General features: G+C 39.8%; 3 protein-coding genes across 9 annotated transcripts in view; all 3 read right to left on the bottom strand.

The window, feature by feature from the left end:
- Positions 1-7,444, bottom strand: part of LOC105297013 (protocadherin beta-2) — an 87,838-nt gene extending 80,394 nt beyond the window's left edge. For 3 of the 7 annotated variants that reach the window (XM_023534885.1, XM_011367404.2, XM_011367403.2), the window contains exon 1: positions 4,769-7,444. In XM_023534885.1, the coding sequence (XP_023390653.1) occupies positions 4,769-7,030 (2,262 nt within the window). In that variant the 5' untranslated portion in view covers positions 7,031-7,444. The remainder of the gene's footprint in view (positions 1-4,768) is intronic. The other 4 variants (XM_023534884.1, XM_011367402.2, XM_023534886.1 and 1 more) reach the window with 3 other exon arrangements.
- LOC111744378 (protocadherin beta-3) lies at positions 3-1,578 on the bottom strand (the record flags this gene model as incomplete). Its single annotated transcript, XM_023534890.1, has 1 exon — positions 3-1,578. A coding segment is annotated over exon 1 (1,395 nt), but the record flags the coding sequence as incomplete, so codon positions are not given.
- A 1,461-nt stretch (positions 7,445-8,905) lies between the features above and the next one.
- LOC105297065 (protocadherin beta-2-like) lies at positions 8,906-10,651 on the bottom strand. Its single transcript, XM_011367493.2, has one exon. It carries the CDS (start codon positions 10,235-10,237, stop codon positions 8,906-8,908), a length of 1,332 nt encoding a protein of 443 aa, XP_011365795.1. The 5' UTR covers positions 10,238-10,651.
- Positions 10,652-17,827: the final 7,176 nt, after the last annotated feature.

Raw genomic sequence — 17,827 nt, 5'->3', positions numbered from 1 at the left:
CGGACGAACAGCGTGTAGGAGGTTTGGGTGAAGGCCGGGGCGTTGTCGTTGACATCGGAGACCAGTACGGTTATGTTGTGCTCGGTTTTCAGTCTGGGTGTCCCCATGTCTGTGACGGTGATGGTGATGTTGTACTCGGATCTAGTCTCTCTGTCCAGAGCTTCTTCCGACACTAGGGTGTAAAAATTCTCTACCGACGGTTTCAGGATGAAGGGGAGATTGTTCTCAATGGAACACACCATTCTTCCATTGTCTCCAGAATCTAGATCAGAAACACTGAAAACGGCCACCACGGTCTCTAGCGAGTTTTCCGGGATAGGGCTGGTAATTGATGACAAGGTCAGTTCCGGTGGGTTGTCGTTCACATCGACCACTTGAACTATCACTGTTGATTTTCCCGACAGGCCTCCACCATCTTTGGCTTCTACGTCGATTTCATAACTCTTAATTGTCTCAAAATTCAAATATTTGACTATCTGGATATCACCAGTAATTGGATTTAGTTGAAAAGTTTTGCGAATTTCTTCAGAAGCATGAAAAAATGAATATGATATTGTTCCAAAATTTCCTGTATCTAAATCAGAAGCTGAGACAGTGACAATAACAGAGTTAATGGGGCTGTTCTCTAGAATTTGAACCTCATAGAGCGACTGTGTAAATTCCGGGGCGTTGTCATTTATGTCTAAGACCAGGATGTGGACCTGGACGGTCCCAGACCGGGGTGGAGTCCCGCCATCCAGCGCCATAAGCATTAAACTGAGTTCAGGCTGCTCCTCACGGTCCAGCGCTTGGTCCAGCACTAATTCTGGGTACTTCCTTCCGTCCCTACGACTGTTTGTGAGAACGTGGAAATGGGAATTCGGAGTGATCGTGTAATTTTGGAGGCTGTTACTTCCCACATCCAAGTCCTCAGCATTTCCCAAAGGAATAATGGTTGCTGGTGGAGTGCTTTCTAGGATTTTCAGCTGCATTTCATTTTCAAAGAATACGGGAGAATGGTCATTGACGTCTACGACCTGGAGCTCATTTGGAATAAATTGCAAAGGGTTTTGCAGTAAAATCTGAAAATGCAATATACATGGCTCTGTGGGGCCGCATAGCTCCTCCCGGTCCAATTTCTCATGCAGGAGCAAATCACCAGTCTGAAGGTTGAGCTGAAAATGCTGTTTGTTTCCTTTAGACACAACTTGGGCCCCTCTCACCGTCAGTTCCCCTACACTCAGCCCCAGATCCTTTGCTAGGTTGGTTATTAAAAATCCCCTTTCTTTTTCCTCAGCTACAGAGTAGCGTCTCGATTCGGACCCAGCCAGAGATCCACCCAGAAAAACAAAGAAAAACAGGACTTGCCTTTGTCTAAGAAATCGCTCCCCTCCAGCCTCCATTTCACTTTCTGTCATGTCTTTTCAAGAAATTTTGCCAAGCTGAGCCTCCGATGTCGCTGGGAAATGCCGTCTTTTGCCTCCCAACCTTTGAAGAAAGTCTAGCAAATAATCCCTTTTTAGGACTCAGATTTGCTTGCTTAAAAATCCGCCCATGCTCACAACCCCTAGTTTACCTCATTGGATCCGTGCCGTTAACAAGTACTCACAGTGGCTGTCGTTTAATTCTCCTTCTTAGTCAACAGCGCCACCATGCGTTCGCTAGCACTTTCAAACACTTGGAGAAGGGTTTTTTGTTTTGTTTTGTTTTGTTTTTCTTGTTTGGGAGTTCCTTTTTGTTGTTTTGATATTTTTAATCGCTTATTCCCCTTAGCAAACCCAGTTGACGCTACTGGAGGAGTTTCTTGTGTTATTCGAGTTATATAAACACAACCTAGGGAAATTAAATGTGCTGTCATCTACAAGAAGTGATTGTCCCTGGTAGAGTCCTCATTTATATGGTTTTTTGGGAAGTGGACACCTGCTAGGGCTACTCCTAGCGTCTGTAATTATTACACATAATTTAAAAAAATTGCTCTAAATGATGACATGTTTCACTATCTTGTTTGTTTTTATTTTCCAGATTTTGTAAAGTGTGTACGAGTTCCTCTTCAATCAGAAAAAAAAAAAAAAAACTATGAAAAGATGACCTCGTGCAAGGCGATATAAATTACAATAGATCATGTCAGGGATATACCTGGAGACAAATGCCTCATTCCTTCCACAATTTCACACTCAAGGAACACAGAGCTTTCTTATTTCACAGTAATTTTACAATTATTGGTTTCATCTGTGCTAACTGTACTAACTGTTTCATCCGCATAACTGCATTTCACCTGTGGAAACAGATGTTTGTTGAGTTTGTAGAAGTTAGGCATATAGTGGGAACAAGGCAGAAATATATATCTTATACAGTTTTCCATACAATGAGGTGAACGGATTTTAAATAGATGTTCAAATGAAGTGTGAAAAGTGCTACATATATACTGAATGCACTTGAAAGCAAAAGGGGGACCTAACTTAATGGGGGGTGAGAAAGTTTCCCTAAAGACGTGTCATTTAATCTGGAACATGAAGGATGAAAAGTTTGCCAGGCTAATACTGTAAAACGGAAAAAAATCCATATATGAGAAGCCAGTATGTAAAGGCCCTGGGCTAGTAAAGCATAGCTATTCTAGACAATGAAGGAAGCGTAGTGTATCCAAAACTTAGTGTCTCAAGACTAAGTGGAAAGAGAAGTCTGGAGAGGTAAACTGGGGACAAATAACAGGTGCTTGGATTTTATTCTAAGAATAAAAGGAAGCTATAGCAAGATTTTAGACAGAAATGAAACAACACAAATGTGTTCAAAATACCTTCTTCAGGAATTATCAGGAATGGTACATGAAATCTCATCTATTAACTTTCCTCTTAATATTAGTAATACTTAAAAGAATAGCAAATACACTTCTCTGTTTTTATATTATCTTATTTGATCATAATTGCAAGCTATTAAAATAGCTGTTATTATTTTGTGGGGAGAGAAACTATGTGACTGATCCAAGATCCTATAGGTGATAAGTTGGTTAATCAGAGTGCTCTACACCACTCTGTACTCTACACCACTGCTAATCTCAAAATAATACATTTAAAATTTATGTTATAATTTAAATCATATAGATCATTCAAATATACATTAAATAACATAAAATTTAAAGACAGGCTGAAGAACATTATGAATTAAAATTTAGGTTTAATCCTTGGATCAGAAATTGAGCTGCAAAAAACAGTTGAATTAATTATTTAGATAATTCTAGAAGGAAATTTAAATTATAAAATTAAAAACACAACTTCCCCATTTGTATTCCTCAAGCTAGTAAGAAAGAGAGGAGATTCAAATTAAGCAGGAAGAGATAAAGGAAAAATATGTTGAAGGGAAGAGACACCAGGGACTGATAACTGCATAGTTTGAATAACAGTGATCAGTTCAATGAATAACCAAAAATTATATTTACATATAATTCATTATATAGCAGAGAGCACTTAATTATAGCAAAAATTTTATCTTGTATTTTAATGTATTTAAATATCAATATATATCACAGGTGAAATAAAGACACTGCTTTCAATTGGTCAAAAATTTTATTAAGAATCTATCATCTTCAAGTCATTGTGCTAATCATGCAATAAATGAAGAGCTATTGAGAAACATAACTCAAGCACCTAAAAAAAAAAAAAAGCATTGAAAAGTAGGAAACTGAAAGGGGAAAACAGAAGTAGCCAGTGCGGGGAAAAAAATGGAATGACCTGACAGACCATGATAAATACTTTCCCCACAGGCTTATTTCTAATGGAATTATACATGCTTCAGAAAAATTTGAAAAATGCAACACCAAACTACATCTGAAGTCTCTAAAATTTGTTCGAGAAGATATATTTTCTAAAATCTTTTGGATTTTAATTAAGTGCTCAGCGTTAATAGCGTTTAATCATGAAAAGTGATTTATAAAAGTGACAGATTAAAATAAGCAGAGGTCTAAAAATTTTTGAAATAGAAAGCATGAAGAATTACCACATCTTTGAAAATGACTGGACATGTGCTATGTTTTTAACTACATTTTAGAATATTAGTGGTTGATTTATTGAACACTTTTAATGTGAATGGTTTGTGGACTTCAACACTCAAGGTTCTCACAATCTCTAAAGAATCATAATTTTCGTGTATGGATACTTTACGGAAGTACGTATTTAGAAAAATGTGAGAGTGCTTCATTTTTCATGACTATACCTATGTTAATGGTTTTACCCAATGTGACTTCACAGGATAAAAGTTACACTAGCCTAAGAGACTATTACAAGCACGAATATTCTGGGCAGAAAAAAGAATAATCCCACGTAGTAAAAGCAAACATTTAAAAATGTAGGACTGCAAAATTACGTACGCACTAGGTGCTCTGAAAAAGGTGCTCTAACTTAAAAATTAAGACTGAAAAAAATTTACTTTCATACTTTAAATCAAATTAAGGTACAGGGAGACTAATCATCAATTTTAAAAAAAGAAAATTTGCATTCATTATACCACAAAGCAACACATTTAGAAACACGAACAACATGCACTGAATTGAAATGGCATATTTACATTTCAAATAAAAAGAAACAACCCAAATGAGAAAGACAGTTAAAAAGGATTTTCCACAAATTAAGTGACACTAGGCTCTGTAGACCCTTACTAATTTTTAACTGAATTCAAAGCTATCCCTGAAACTGGAGTTTGCCTCACTAACCCTCTCCTCACCCTGAGCAAGAAATTTGGGGACAATCGGCTTGAGGAACTTGAAATCGCTGGTACCGGAGCCTCCCATCAGACACACCTCATATTGATAGCTCTGGGACAGGGTCCCACTGCCACTGACGTCCACCAGGTGGCCCGGAAAGTGGCCCTCGGGCACCGAGCAGCTACCTAACGAGGCCCTTCTGCCCCTCTTGCACAGCCGCACCGCGATGAACGCCAGCACCGAGAACAGGAAGAGCGACGACACCGACGCCAACGCGATGACCAGATAGACGGTGAGCGGGTCGGCCTGGGCCGCGTCGGCAGCCGCTTCCGGGAGCGGCAGGTAGGGCTGCGAGAAGCCGTCCACCAGCAGCACGTGCAGCGTGACGCTGGCCGACAGCGGCGGCTCGCCATTGTCCTTGACCAGCACCAGCAGCCTGTGCTTGGCCGCGTCGCGCTCGCTCAGCAGCCGCGCCGTGCGCACCTCGCCGTTGTGCGCCCACACGCTGAACAGCCCGGGCTCCGTGGCCTTGAGCAGCTGGTACGACAGCCAGGCGTTCTGGCCCGAGTCGCCGTCCACCGCCACCACCTTGCTCACCAGGTAGCCCGGCTCGGCCGCCCTGGGCACCAGCTCGGTGCAGGGCGCAGAGCCGTTCTGCAGCGGGTACAGCACGAAGGGCGAGTTGTCGTTGGCGTCCAGCACCAGCACGCGCACCAGCGCCTGGCTGCTCAGCGCTGGGGAGCCGCGGTCCACGGCGCCCACGCCGAACTCCAAGACCCGCAGGGCCTCGTAATCCAGCGCCCTCAGGGCGAACAGCTGCCCGTTGTCCGCGTTGATGGACACCAGGGAGGCCAGGGGCAGCTGCGGGTCCTGGGGCGGCAGCAGCGAGTAGGTGACCTGGGCGTTGGCGCCCGCGTCTCTGTCTGTGGCGCTGACGCTGCCGATGTGCAGGGCGGGGCTGTTGTTCTCGCGGACGAATAGCGTGTAGGCGGTTTGGGTGAAGGCCGGGGCGTTGTCGTTGACGTCGGAGACCATTAAAGTTATGTTGTGTTCTGTTTTCAGTCTGGGAGCCCCCAAGTCGGTGACAGTGATGGTGATGTTGTACTCAGCTCTTGTCTCTCGGTCCAGGGCTCTGTTTGTCACTAGAGTGTAAAAATTCTCAACCGAGGGTTTAAGGAAGAAAGGAAGATCATCCTGGGTGGAGCAAACCATCCTTCCGTTGTCTCCTGAGTCAGGATCTGAAACACTGAATACAGCAATTATGGTCTCCTGCAAGTTTTCTGGGATTTCCTTGATAAGTGTTGACATGGTCAGTTCCGGAGGGTTGTCATTCAAATCTATCACTTGGACAAACACCACACAACTTCCAGAAAGACCCCCACCATCTGTCGCCTGAATATTTAATGTATAATTCTGAATGGATTCGAAATCCAGTTTCTGTCTTAAAAGGAGTTCTCCTGATTTTGCATTTATTTGAAAAGTTTTGCGAATATCTTCAGAGGCTTGGGAAAATACATAAGTTATTTCTCCATAGGCTCCAATGTCTAAATCTCTGGCAGAGACAAGGGCAACCTGGGATCCAATGGGGCTGTTTTCTGGGACCTGCACCTCATAGAGCAGCTCTGCAAACTCTGGGGCGTTATCATTGATGTCCAAGACTTCGATACGGACCAAGGCGGTGCCAGACCTGGGTGGAGTACCGCCATCCAGCGCAGTGAGGGTTAACATGATCTCAGGCTGTTCTTCGCGATCCAGTGCTTTGTTCAGCACCAGCTGTGGTAATATTACGCCGTCGGAACTGTCTTGTAATTTAAGGTGGAAGTGGGAATTGGGGCTGACTGTGTAACTTTGGAGACTGTTGCTTCCTGCATCTAAGTCCTGGGCACGTTCTATTAGGAAAGCAGTTCCCGGAGTGATACTTTCTGAAATTTTCAAAATTATTTCTTTGTCTAGGAAAACCGGGGAATGATCATTTATGTCCCTAATACGTAGCTCGGCCTGAAAAAATTGCAGGGGATTTTCAAATAACACCTGGAAAGGTAGCACACAGGGTTCGATAGGACCGCACAGCTCCTCCCGGTCCAGTTTCTCATTTAACAACAAATCCCCGGTCTGCCTATCCAAATGCAAACGCATTTTTTTCCCTTTGGAAACGACCTGGGGACCCCGTGCAGCTAGCTGGTCTACCTCCAGCCCCAGGTCTTTTAACAAATTGGCCACAAAGGAACCACTCTCCATTTCCTCAGCCACTGAATAGTGCCTAGGCTTGGAACCAGCCTGAGCCATGCCCAGCAAAACAAAGAATAGCAAGACTTGCCTTTGTTTCAGAACGCGTTCTTTTCCCTCTCCGGCCTCCATCGCCTTCTGGTCTCCCAGCAAACCTGACCCAGCTCCAGTTCCCGTTGTAGCTGACTCTATCTCCCCGTATCTCCCATATACCGAGATAAGTGGAGACGCCTAGGGCCCTGATTTCCCGGAGTCACCTCCTTAGAAAGCCTCCCCTTCCTGCTTGCCTTTTTAGCGGAGCGTCTGGCTAACGGAGGGCAGACTGGTCGCTTTCTTCCTTCTACTTCTAATGCTGCAGCGCCACCCCGCGTCCTTTCCGAGTGTTTATTTTCTCCAAAACTTTAAGAAAATCCCAGTCTTCTTTCAGACTGATGGCAATCTAAATGGAACATTTTCAAGTAGTATTTCTCGATGTGCCGAAGTCTTATCTGCATTTCGAACGACTTTTTCATTGCATCCATAACGACATGGCAAACAGACAAATTTCCATTCCAGTTTCCTCACAGATCCAAGCAGCACTTTTGAAACTGGAAAAAAATCAACTTCAGAAACTGGAAGAGAGAAACCAGTCCTAGGATGAAAGGGGGCTTTGAATGGGCAGTTCCCAGTTTTTATTCAGAGTTAAGGCATGCGTGCATCTCGGTGGTGGTTAGGTTACCATCCTCACACTCAAGCTGACAGAAAAGTATAGAGGCCCCAGAAAAGCACAGAATTCACATGAGAACATTCTCATGGATACGAAAATATTCTCTTTACTCATATTTCTCTCTTGCACTGCTCCCACTTTACATTTCCCTGGAAGTTGATGCATTTAAGCCACATGAAAATCTTCAAATAAAGTTGGATAATTCTTGTGAATGTCAGTATTTTTATTTTTCTAACAGATAAGAGCATTTTCTACATAACTTCAATTATTCCATCTAGCAACGTGAATAACTTCATGATATCAAATACCCAGCAAATGTTGAAAAATTTCCAACTGTTTTAAAAATGTCTTTTAATAGATAATTTGGTAAATCAGGTGCCAAACAAGGTATATATGTTGCTGTTTGTGGTTAGGTTTGTAAAGTTTCTGTCGTTTTGTGTTTTAAAAAAATAAATTTGATAAAAAGAAATGAGTTTTCAAGCAAAAAAAAAAAAAAAAAAAGGATGAACTTTAAAGGCATACTGCTTAGTGAAAGAAGCCAGCCTGAAAAGGCTACATACACTATTATTGCAACTACCTGACATTCTGAAAAGGCAAAAGTACAGATACATTAAAAATATTAGTGGTTGCTAGGGAGAAGGGGGAGGAAAATCAAGAGATAAAACACAGGGGACTTCGGGGGGCATTAAACCTTTTCTTTGTGATACTGTAACGGTGGGTACATGACGTTATGCATTTGTCAAAACCCACAGAATGTACAACACAAAGAGTGAACCCTAATGTAAACTACAGACTTTGGTTAATAATAATGGACCAATATTGGTTCATCAATTACAATAAATGTACCATACTAATGCAGGATGTTAATACGAGGGGGAACTGTGAGTGGGAGAAAGCAGTATATGGAAACTCTCTATAGTATCTGCTCAATTTTCTGTAAATCCTAAAACTGCTCTAAAAAAGTCTATTAAGTGAATATTTATTTGTACTAAATATTTCAAATATACTGTATATAAGTTAAAAAGTTAAAAAGAACTAAACATAATTCTACTTTAACTAAAAAATTTAAAATTCTCTATATTTTGTCACATTTGTCCTATCTACAGATTTTATTCTACACAAACATACCCCCTTTTTTGCTGACCCATTTGGAAGTAACTTGAAGATATCAGACACTTCACCTCTAGATATTTCAGCAGGGATCTCCTAAGTATAAGGACATCATCCCTCATGATCATAATGAAACTATCACACTTAACAAAATGAATAATAATTCCAGAATGTTATCTAAAATCCAGTCCCTATGAAATCTCACTAATTATCCTTCCCTGATTTTCTTCAACTTTGCCCAAATCGGTGACAGTGATGGTGATGTTGTACTCAGATCTTGTCTCTCGGTCCAGGGCTCTGTTTGTCACTAGAGTGTAAAAATTCTCAACCGAGGGTTTAAGGAAGAAAGGAAGATCATCTTGGGTAGAGCAAACCATCCTTCCGTTGTCTCCTGAGTCAGGATCTGAAACACTGAATACAGCAACTATGGTCTCCTGCAAGTTTTCTGGGATTTCCTTGATAAGTGTTGACATGGTCAGTTCCGGAGGGTTGTCATTCAAATCTATCACTTGGACAAACACCACACAACTTCCAGAAAGACCCCCACCATCTGTCGCCTGAATATTTAATGTATAATTCTGAATGGATTCGAAATCCAGTTTCTGTCTTAAAAGGAGTTCTCCTGATTTTGCATTTATTTGAAAAGTTTTGCGAATATCTTCAGAGGCTTGGGAAAATACATAAGTTATTTCTCCATAGGCTCCAATGTCTAAATCTCTGGCAGAGACAAGGGCAACCTGGGATCCAATGGGGCTGTTTTCTGGGACCTGCACCTCATAGAGCAGCTCTGCAAACTCTGGGGCGTTATCATTGATGTCCAAGACTTCGATACGGACCAAGGCGGTGCCAGACCTGGGTGGAGTACCGCCATCCAGCGCAGTGAGGGTTAACATGATCTCAGGCTGTTCTTCGCGATCCAGTGCTTTGTTCAGCACCAGCTGTGGTAATATTACGCCGTCGGAACTGTCTTGTAATTTAAGGTGGAAGTGGGAATTGGGACTGACTGTGTAACTTTGGAGACTGTTGCTTCCTGCATCTAAGTCCTGGGCACGCTCTATTAGGAAAGCAGTTCCCGGAGTGATACTTTCTGAAATTTTCAAAATTATTTCTTTGTCTAGGAAAACCGGGGAATGATCATTTATGTCCCTAATACGTAGCTCGGCCTGAAAAAATTGCAGGGGATTTTCAAATAACACCTGGAAAGGTAGCACACAGGGTTCGATAGGACCGCACAGCTCCTCCCGGTCCAGTTTCTCATTTAACAACAAATCCCCGGTCTGCCTATCCAAATGCAAACGCATTTTTTTCCCTTTGGAAACGACCTGGGGACCCCGTGCAGCTAGCTGGTCTACCTCCAGCCCCAGGTCTTTTAACAAATTGGCCACAAAGGAACCACTCTCCATTTCCTCAGCCACTGAATAGTGCCTAGGCTTGGAACCAGCCTGAGCCATGCCCAGCAAAACAAAGAATAGCAAGACTTGCCTTTGTTTCAGAACGCGTTCTTTTCCCTCTCCGGCCTCCATCGCCTTCTGGTCTCCCAGCAAACCTGACCCAGCTCCAGTTCCCGTTGTAGCTGACTCTATCTCCCCGTATCTCCCATATACCGAGATAAGTGGAGACGCCTAGGGCCCTGATTTCCCGGAGTCACCTCCTTAGAAAGCCTCCCCTTCCTGCTTGCCTTTTTAGCGGAGCGTCTGGCTAACGGAGGGCAGACTGGTCGCTTTCTTCCTTCTACTTCTAATGCTGCAGCGCCACCCCGCGTCCTTTCCGAGTGTTTATTTTCTCCAAAACTTTAAGAAAATCCCAGTCTTCTTTCAGACTGATGGCAATCTAAATGGAACATTTTCAAGTAGTATTTCTCGATGTGCCGAAGTCTTATCTGCATTTCGAACGACTTTTTCATTGCATCCATAACGACATGGCAAACAGACAAATTTCCATTCCAGTTTCCTCACAGATCCAAGCAGCACTTTTGAAACTGGAAAAAAATCAACTTCAGAAACTGGAAGAGAGAAACCAGTCCTAGGATGAAAGGGGGCTTTGAATGGGCAGTTCCCAGTTTTTATTCAGAGTTAAGGCATGCGTGCATCTCGGTGGTGGTTAGGTTACCATCCTCACACTCAAGCTGACAGAAAAGTATAGAGGCCCCAGAAAAGCACAGAATTCACATGAGAACATTCTCATGGATACGAAAATATTCTCTTTACTCATATTTCTCTCTTGCACTGCTCCCACTTTACATTTCCCTGGAAGTTGATGCATTTAAGCCACATGAAAATCTTCAAATAAAGTTGGATAATTCTTGTGAATGTCAGTATTTTTATTTTTCTAACAGATAAGAGCATTTTCTACATAACTTCAATTATTCCATCTAGCAACGTGAATAACTTCATGATATCAAATACCCAGCAAATGTTGAAAAATTTCCAACTGTTTTAAAAATGTCTTTTAATAGATAATTTGGTAAATCAGGTGCCAAACAAGGTATATATGTTGCTGTTTGTGGTTAGGTTTGTAAAGTTTCTGTCGTTTTGTGTTTTAAAAAAATAAATTTGATAAAAAGAAATGAGTTTTCAAGCAAAAAAAAAAAAAAAAAAAGGATGAACTTTAAAGGCATACTGCTTAGTGAAAGAAGCCAGTCTGAAAAGGCTACATACACTATTATTGCAACTACCTGACATTCTGAAAAGGCAAAAGTACAGATACATTAAAAATATTAGTGGTTGCTAGGGAGAAGGGGGAGGAAAATCAAGAGATAAAACACAGGGGACTTCGGGGGGCATTAAACCTTTTCTTTGTGATACTGTAACGGTGGGTACATGACGTTATGCATTTGTCAAAACCCACAGAATGTACAACACAAAGAGTGAACCCTAATGTAAACTACAGACTTTGGTTAATAATAATGGACCAATATTGGTTCATCAATTACAATAAATGTACCATACTAATGCAGGATGTTAATACGAGGGGGAACTGTGAGTGGGAGAAAGCAGTATATGGAAACTCTCTATAGTATCTGCTCAATTTTCTGTAAATCCTAAAACTGCTCTAAAAAAGTCTATTAAGTGAATATTTATTTGTACTAAATATTTCAAATATACTGTATATAAGTTAAAAAGTTAAAAAGAACTAAACATAATTCTACTTTAATTAAAAAATTTAAAATTCTCTATATTTTGTCACATTTGTTCTATCTACAGATTTTATTCTACACAAACATACCCCCTTTTTTGCTGACCCATTTGGAAGTAACTTGAAGATATCAGACACTTCACCTCTAGATATTTCAGCAGGGATCTCCTAAGTATAAGGACATCATCCCTCATGATCATAATGAAACTATCACACTTAACAAAATGAATAATAATTCCAGAATGTTATCTAAAATCCAGTCCCTATGAAATCTCACTAATTATCCTTCCCTGATTTTCTTCAACTTTGATAAGAATGTATATTTACTCTTGAGTTCCATTTACAAACACACTTACTTTCTTATTCTGTTATAAGAAATGTCTTAGAAAATGTGTTCTTTAACCAAGTTTCATGATTGTCCTGGGTGTTACATCTATTTAAACTAGAACAGTCCCTGTCTTTTATGCTATTGAATTTCTGAAGTGCCCAGACCAGTTGTCTTATAGGATATCCTACATATTTAATTTGTCTGATTATTTCCTCATGGTGTCATTTAACCTGTTCTTCTATCCCCTGTATTTCCAGAAAACTGGAATGGATGATTTATTAAATGTAACAATGGTATAACATTTTTTAAAGCTCTTATTTATTTTCTGTAATTGGGTTTGAAAAAATCGAACAATCAGTTTCCCTTTCTTAACAACTGTATTTTCCATGAAAAACAAAATGTCTGGCCATGATTTTTCTTTTCAATGAAAATACAAGCATTTATTTTCAATGCTTGTATTCTGTTGATATTATTTTTGTTTTTCATGATGATTGCTTTTATATTAATTATAATAATTCAAAATATTTTAATTCATTGACATTCAGTCTTTAACACAATGCATCCAGGTGCATTAAACCCAAGATCCAAATTTTTAAAAACAGCTGTTTACACAGGCTACAAAACTTAATTAAGGTCAGAAATAGACCTTATAAAGGTAATGACTGGTAGATCACTTGATATTTTACATTTAACCAAGCATATAACTATTTAGTTATGATAGGTTTTTCATTCTCTTACCCCAATACAAATATGCAACTAGTGGTTTTGAAAAGGACACTTGCATAAGAATATTAGCATTTTTTGTTTAAGGAGTATCATCGTAGTCTATTAGTATAAACTGTTCCCTTGAAAAGAAAAATCATGGCCAGACATTGGGTTCTACTGATTTGATTATATACAGCTTGTTTTCTCAGTCCAAATTACATGACATTTCCTTTTAACGTACTGGAGATGTTGGGATATTAACTGATAAAGAATGAATTATTTTTGATGTTTAATAAATTAAAAAACAGTAAAAATTAACAAATACAAACTTTAGCACTGCAATAAATGAGTTACACAGCAACTCAGTGGATTATGCCTTAAATAATAAGAGACTTTTTGTTTCTATCAGTGACTTTTTTCCCTGTACAGTTGACCCTTGGACAATGTGGTTTTAAACTGTGCAGATTTTCTCAATAAGTACCTGTACTGTTTTGGATCCAGGGTTGGGAGTCTGTGGAATCTGAAGGCCAACTGAATGCACTGATCTACACTATTTTATACAGGAAACTTAAGCATCTTTGGATTTTAGTATCTCAGGGGTCCTAGAAACAATCTCTTGCAGATACCAAGGGACAACTCAAGTTCCGGGGGAGTCAGAAGTTATACGGGGATTTTTGACTGGGGGAGGTCAGTGCCCCTGACCCATGCATTGTTCAAAAGTCAACTGTAGTTTTATAACTGTATTTGATTTTGTGTCATGTCGTCAAAAATCATCAGATGACTTTTTTCAAATAAGCAACTACATAACATTAACCATCCCAAATAGTTACTTGAATTTAATAGATGGAGACCAGTCCTGCTGAAAAGCAGACTATCACAGCTTATCAGCCATCATCTATGAAATACCAAGAAAAGCAAAAGATTACTTTAAAATAAATAGCCTGACCGCCCCTGGGAAATTATAATAACTATCATTTTATGTATAGACCTGGGATGAGTTTTCTTATCAAGCTTCAAGATATCTGCAAGGATAGTCTACACAAAGTTTTAGCGGTAACTGACCTTTGGAAGATGAAAGAAAATTAGGTATGAGCAGAAAAATGCACTGTATTTAACAATAAAGAGGGTACTGGCTTCTGAACAGACTTGCGAGGTAAATAAAAAGATAAAAATAGCTAAGCCATCAGTACTTGTTGACTATAAATTAACAATCATCTATGTTTCAGAAGTAAACAGTACTGAAGTTAGAGCCATAAAAGAACAACTCTAATGTTATTCAGAAAGAAGATATTTTCCTCTACTTTTTACCCAGACCCCAAACGCAAGAATACTAAGGATGATACTTGTTTCTAGTTATTGTCTTGTTTTCAGCTTCTAGGAACCTAATTTCATTGGAGGTGAGTGATGTATGAAGATGAAGATGAAGATGCATGTATCTCTCTTCCTTCTGTTCTGCATTGGGTTGGCAGAATGTGTTTAACAGTCAATGCAAAGAAAATTCTGGAAAGATGGGTCAAGGCATTTTCTTTTTATTCCAGAGTGCTGAGATTATGATCCTTAAAGAGGTGAAGTCTGTTTCTGGAAGTACTTCAAGATCAGCAGATACATGTCAACATGACCAGTTCTATGGAATTGTCACCCAACATCCTTCACATGAAGAAAGATATTTCTGAAACTATTTTTGCTGTGAATTGCCTGAATATTTGCCACGTAGCCATAAAATTCCTAATTTTCTTGCAGTGGATGTTTAATGCACAGATATCAGCAGTATTTAAACTGTTTGGTGAGTACTCCAAAGGTTGGAGAATTCATCCAGCCATTTCTTATTTACTGAGACTAATTCTTCAGCTGAGACTTTGACAACCAGATTGCTGAGGGGCATGTATCTGAAGGGTTGTCACTGATTATGGCGATTTGTCCCGGACAAGTGTTGACACCTACCATTCCTTTCTGTGAGGGTCAAACTTACCTTGGGTTGTTCTTCATCCAGCGATTTCACGCACGAATGGGCAAATTACTTACCCCACTAGTGCATCACACATTATTGTGAAAATGGAAATTAGTTAAACTGACTGTGTCGTTTCCAATGATGAGAAATTCATCCAAATCTCATGCACGTCCCCAGAGCACATTCTGGAACGTTCAGAAGAATTTTTCAAAGGGGTACCATCTCAGATTCATAGGTTTTTCTCGAAAAACAGACTTTACAGTTAATACTTGGAGATGCGGAGCGTCTATAGGTCTGGTTTCCTATTCGGAAGCAAAGGCTTTTCTGTGGCTGGATCTAAAATATTCTTTGATCTCCTTGGAAACCACCCAGCATTCTCCTGTCCTCCCGCTGCTGCGCAGACGCGTAGACCCGTTCCCCTTTCCGCCGCCAGCACCAGAAGTACAGAAACTCTGGCTTTAAATAGCAGCTTTCCCCTTCCTGGGCCGCCTGCGCCAACGCCCAGGAAGAAAAGGAAAACTCACCACTTGCCTTTTCCGCCAGATTTTCTCTCGCCCGATTTCCTGCTTATCCTCTGAGCGCGTTGTCTTTAATAAAAGAAGACTTCGGAGGTCTTATAAGAGGTATAACATCAACTTATGTCTAGTCCCCATTCATTGAAGAAAGGTCTAAAATCTGAACTCGCTGCCGACGCTTCCCCAGCCGTGTCAACCCCCAGAACCTTTCAGATTTTGTCTTTTCTAAGATGGAGTCTCTGACTATCCAAGGGCTGGCTCCTCCTCCTACTTTTTAGCCTGTAGCACCACCAGGCGTCGGAACAGAAAACCTGGTATCTACACCGCTTTCCCTCAGAAACTGTCAAAGCTGGCCGTCATCATGTCGTCTAGCGACAATTCTTATCTCCCGATAGATTAAGTTATTTCTCCAGATTTTGGTTTAGCCAATGTGAACAAAAACAATTGTTAATTAGTATACGGTTTTATTGACATATCAATTATTTTATTATCATAGTGTCATAGCTCTACAATTTCTTTTGAGAGTAACTTGAATTGCATTTCCCTTTCAGGTAGGCCAGTCATTGGCCACGCATTCATTGAATTTATTAATTCATAGGCAGGTGTCTGAGATTATAATCAGGCACTGCGAAAGGCACTGGAGATATAAAATTGAATAAAGCCTGGTGCCTATTTCCCAAGAGGTTACCTGACTAGAAGTGTGACACAAGTAAAGTGACAATTACTGTAGTGAGTGCTTAGTGCTAAGATAGAGATTTGCACGGGCACCGTGAGGTAGTCAAAAGGGATATTTAAGTAAGAACAGAAGTGGGTTATCAGGAAAGAATACCAGAGGCCACGGTGAGGTTTGGGCAAAGTTGAATTTTACGGCACCAACTAAAGTACAGACCCACTGAAATTATTTTCTACTGCAGATGAAGTATTTCTGATTTTTCAGGAAATAAGATTTTCTCAAAAGATGGGAATATCATGGCATATGTGGAAGGCAGTCTCTTAGTCAACAGCACAGAACCCTGTATGAGGTGACAATTCAAGACCAAGGATGAGCCCTTTTTCTCAGTTGAATTTGGTTCATATATCTAATAATTTAAAGTCCCGAAACATCAGTGAGTGGTTTGTTCTGTTACCAATATATTTAGGACTTATTTTTAAATGGTGATTAAGAGCATAGACTTTTATGTCAGGAAGATTCATATTTGAATCCTGGCTCTGCTACTTCATATATGTTATATTTAAAAGTTACTTAATCTCTCCAAACTTCAGCTTCCCTATTTGAAAAAAAAAAAGAATATAATGATGTTATCTTATTCATGAAGTTTTGAGGATTAAGTGAAACAATGCCTATGAAATGTTCAGCCTAGTGCCTGGAACATTATAGTGTTTCATAAATGCTAGCTATTATTAGTGGTAATACTACGAAAACAGGAACCAACATAGCCCTGTTAATTCCTACAAACAAATATAAGTCTAAATGACTCTTAAAAGGGAACCCTCATGCACTGTTGGGGAGAATGTAAGTTGGTGGAGCCACTATGGAAAATAGTATGGAGGTTCCTCAAAAAATTAAAAATAGAACTACCATATGATCCAAAACTCTTACTTCAGGGTATATAGTCAAAGGAAATGAAATCACTATCACGAAGAGATATCTGCACCCTCATGTTCATTGATGTATTATTCAAAATAGCCAAGACATGGAAAAACTTAAGTGTCCATTGACAGATGAATGTATAAAGAAAAGGTTTATTTATATAATGGAATATTACTCAGCCATACAAAGAAGGAAAGCCTGCTATTTGTGACAATGTGGATGGATTTTGAGGGCATTATGCTAAATGAAGTAAGTCACACAGAGAAAGACCTCACTTATATGTGGAACCTAAAAAAACATTAAACTCATAGAAACAAAGAGTAGAATGGTGGTTGCCAGGTGCTAGAGGTGGGGGAAATGGAGAGGTTTTGGTCAAAGTGTATAAACTTCCAGTTATAAGACAAATAAGTCCTAATGTATGACATGGGGATCTAATGTATGACATGGCGACTATAGCTAACAATACAGTATTATATACTTGAAAGTTACTAAGAAAGTAGATCTAAAATGTTCTCACCACACCAAAAAAAAAAAAAGTAATTATATGAGGTGTAAAAAAGAATCCTTTCAGTTATTTCAATCAGATTTTAATGGGAAATGGGGTTGAAGATACAGTTTGCTTGTTAAAATGTCTTTTAAGTTAAGTTCTTTTCAACTAAAAGTCCATTAGGAAACAAAATTTTGATTTATTTGTTTTTAACTCTTATTTTGGAGAATTTTGTAAATCCATAGATTTAGATAATTATTAAACATTAGAACTCTAGAACAAATAATGGCAGCATTGGGTTGAACTTTAGAAATCATCTAGTTCTGTATGCCTAATTTGAGGAATTTGAGAATTAAAAGGGGGAATAGCTTGCCTTAGTTCACACATGTCAGAGCTGAGGCTAA

This window comes from Pteropus vampyrus, unplaced genomic scaffold (assembly GCF_000151845.1).
Source record: "Pteropus vampyrus isolate Shadow unplaced genomic scaffold, Pvam_2.0 Scaffold134, whole genome shotgun sequence".
NCBI lineage: Eukaryota > Metazoa > Chordata > Mammalia > Chiroptera > Pteropodidae > Pteropus > Pteropus vampyrus.
This window is presented reverse-complemented; position numbering and strand designations above follow the sequence as displayed.

Coding starts and splice junctions, on each gene's coding strand:
- LOC105297065 (XM_011367493.2), bottom strand. CDS start 10,237: ATGGAGGCCGGAGAGGGAAAAGAACGCGTTCTGAAACAAAGGCAAGTC.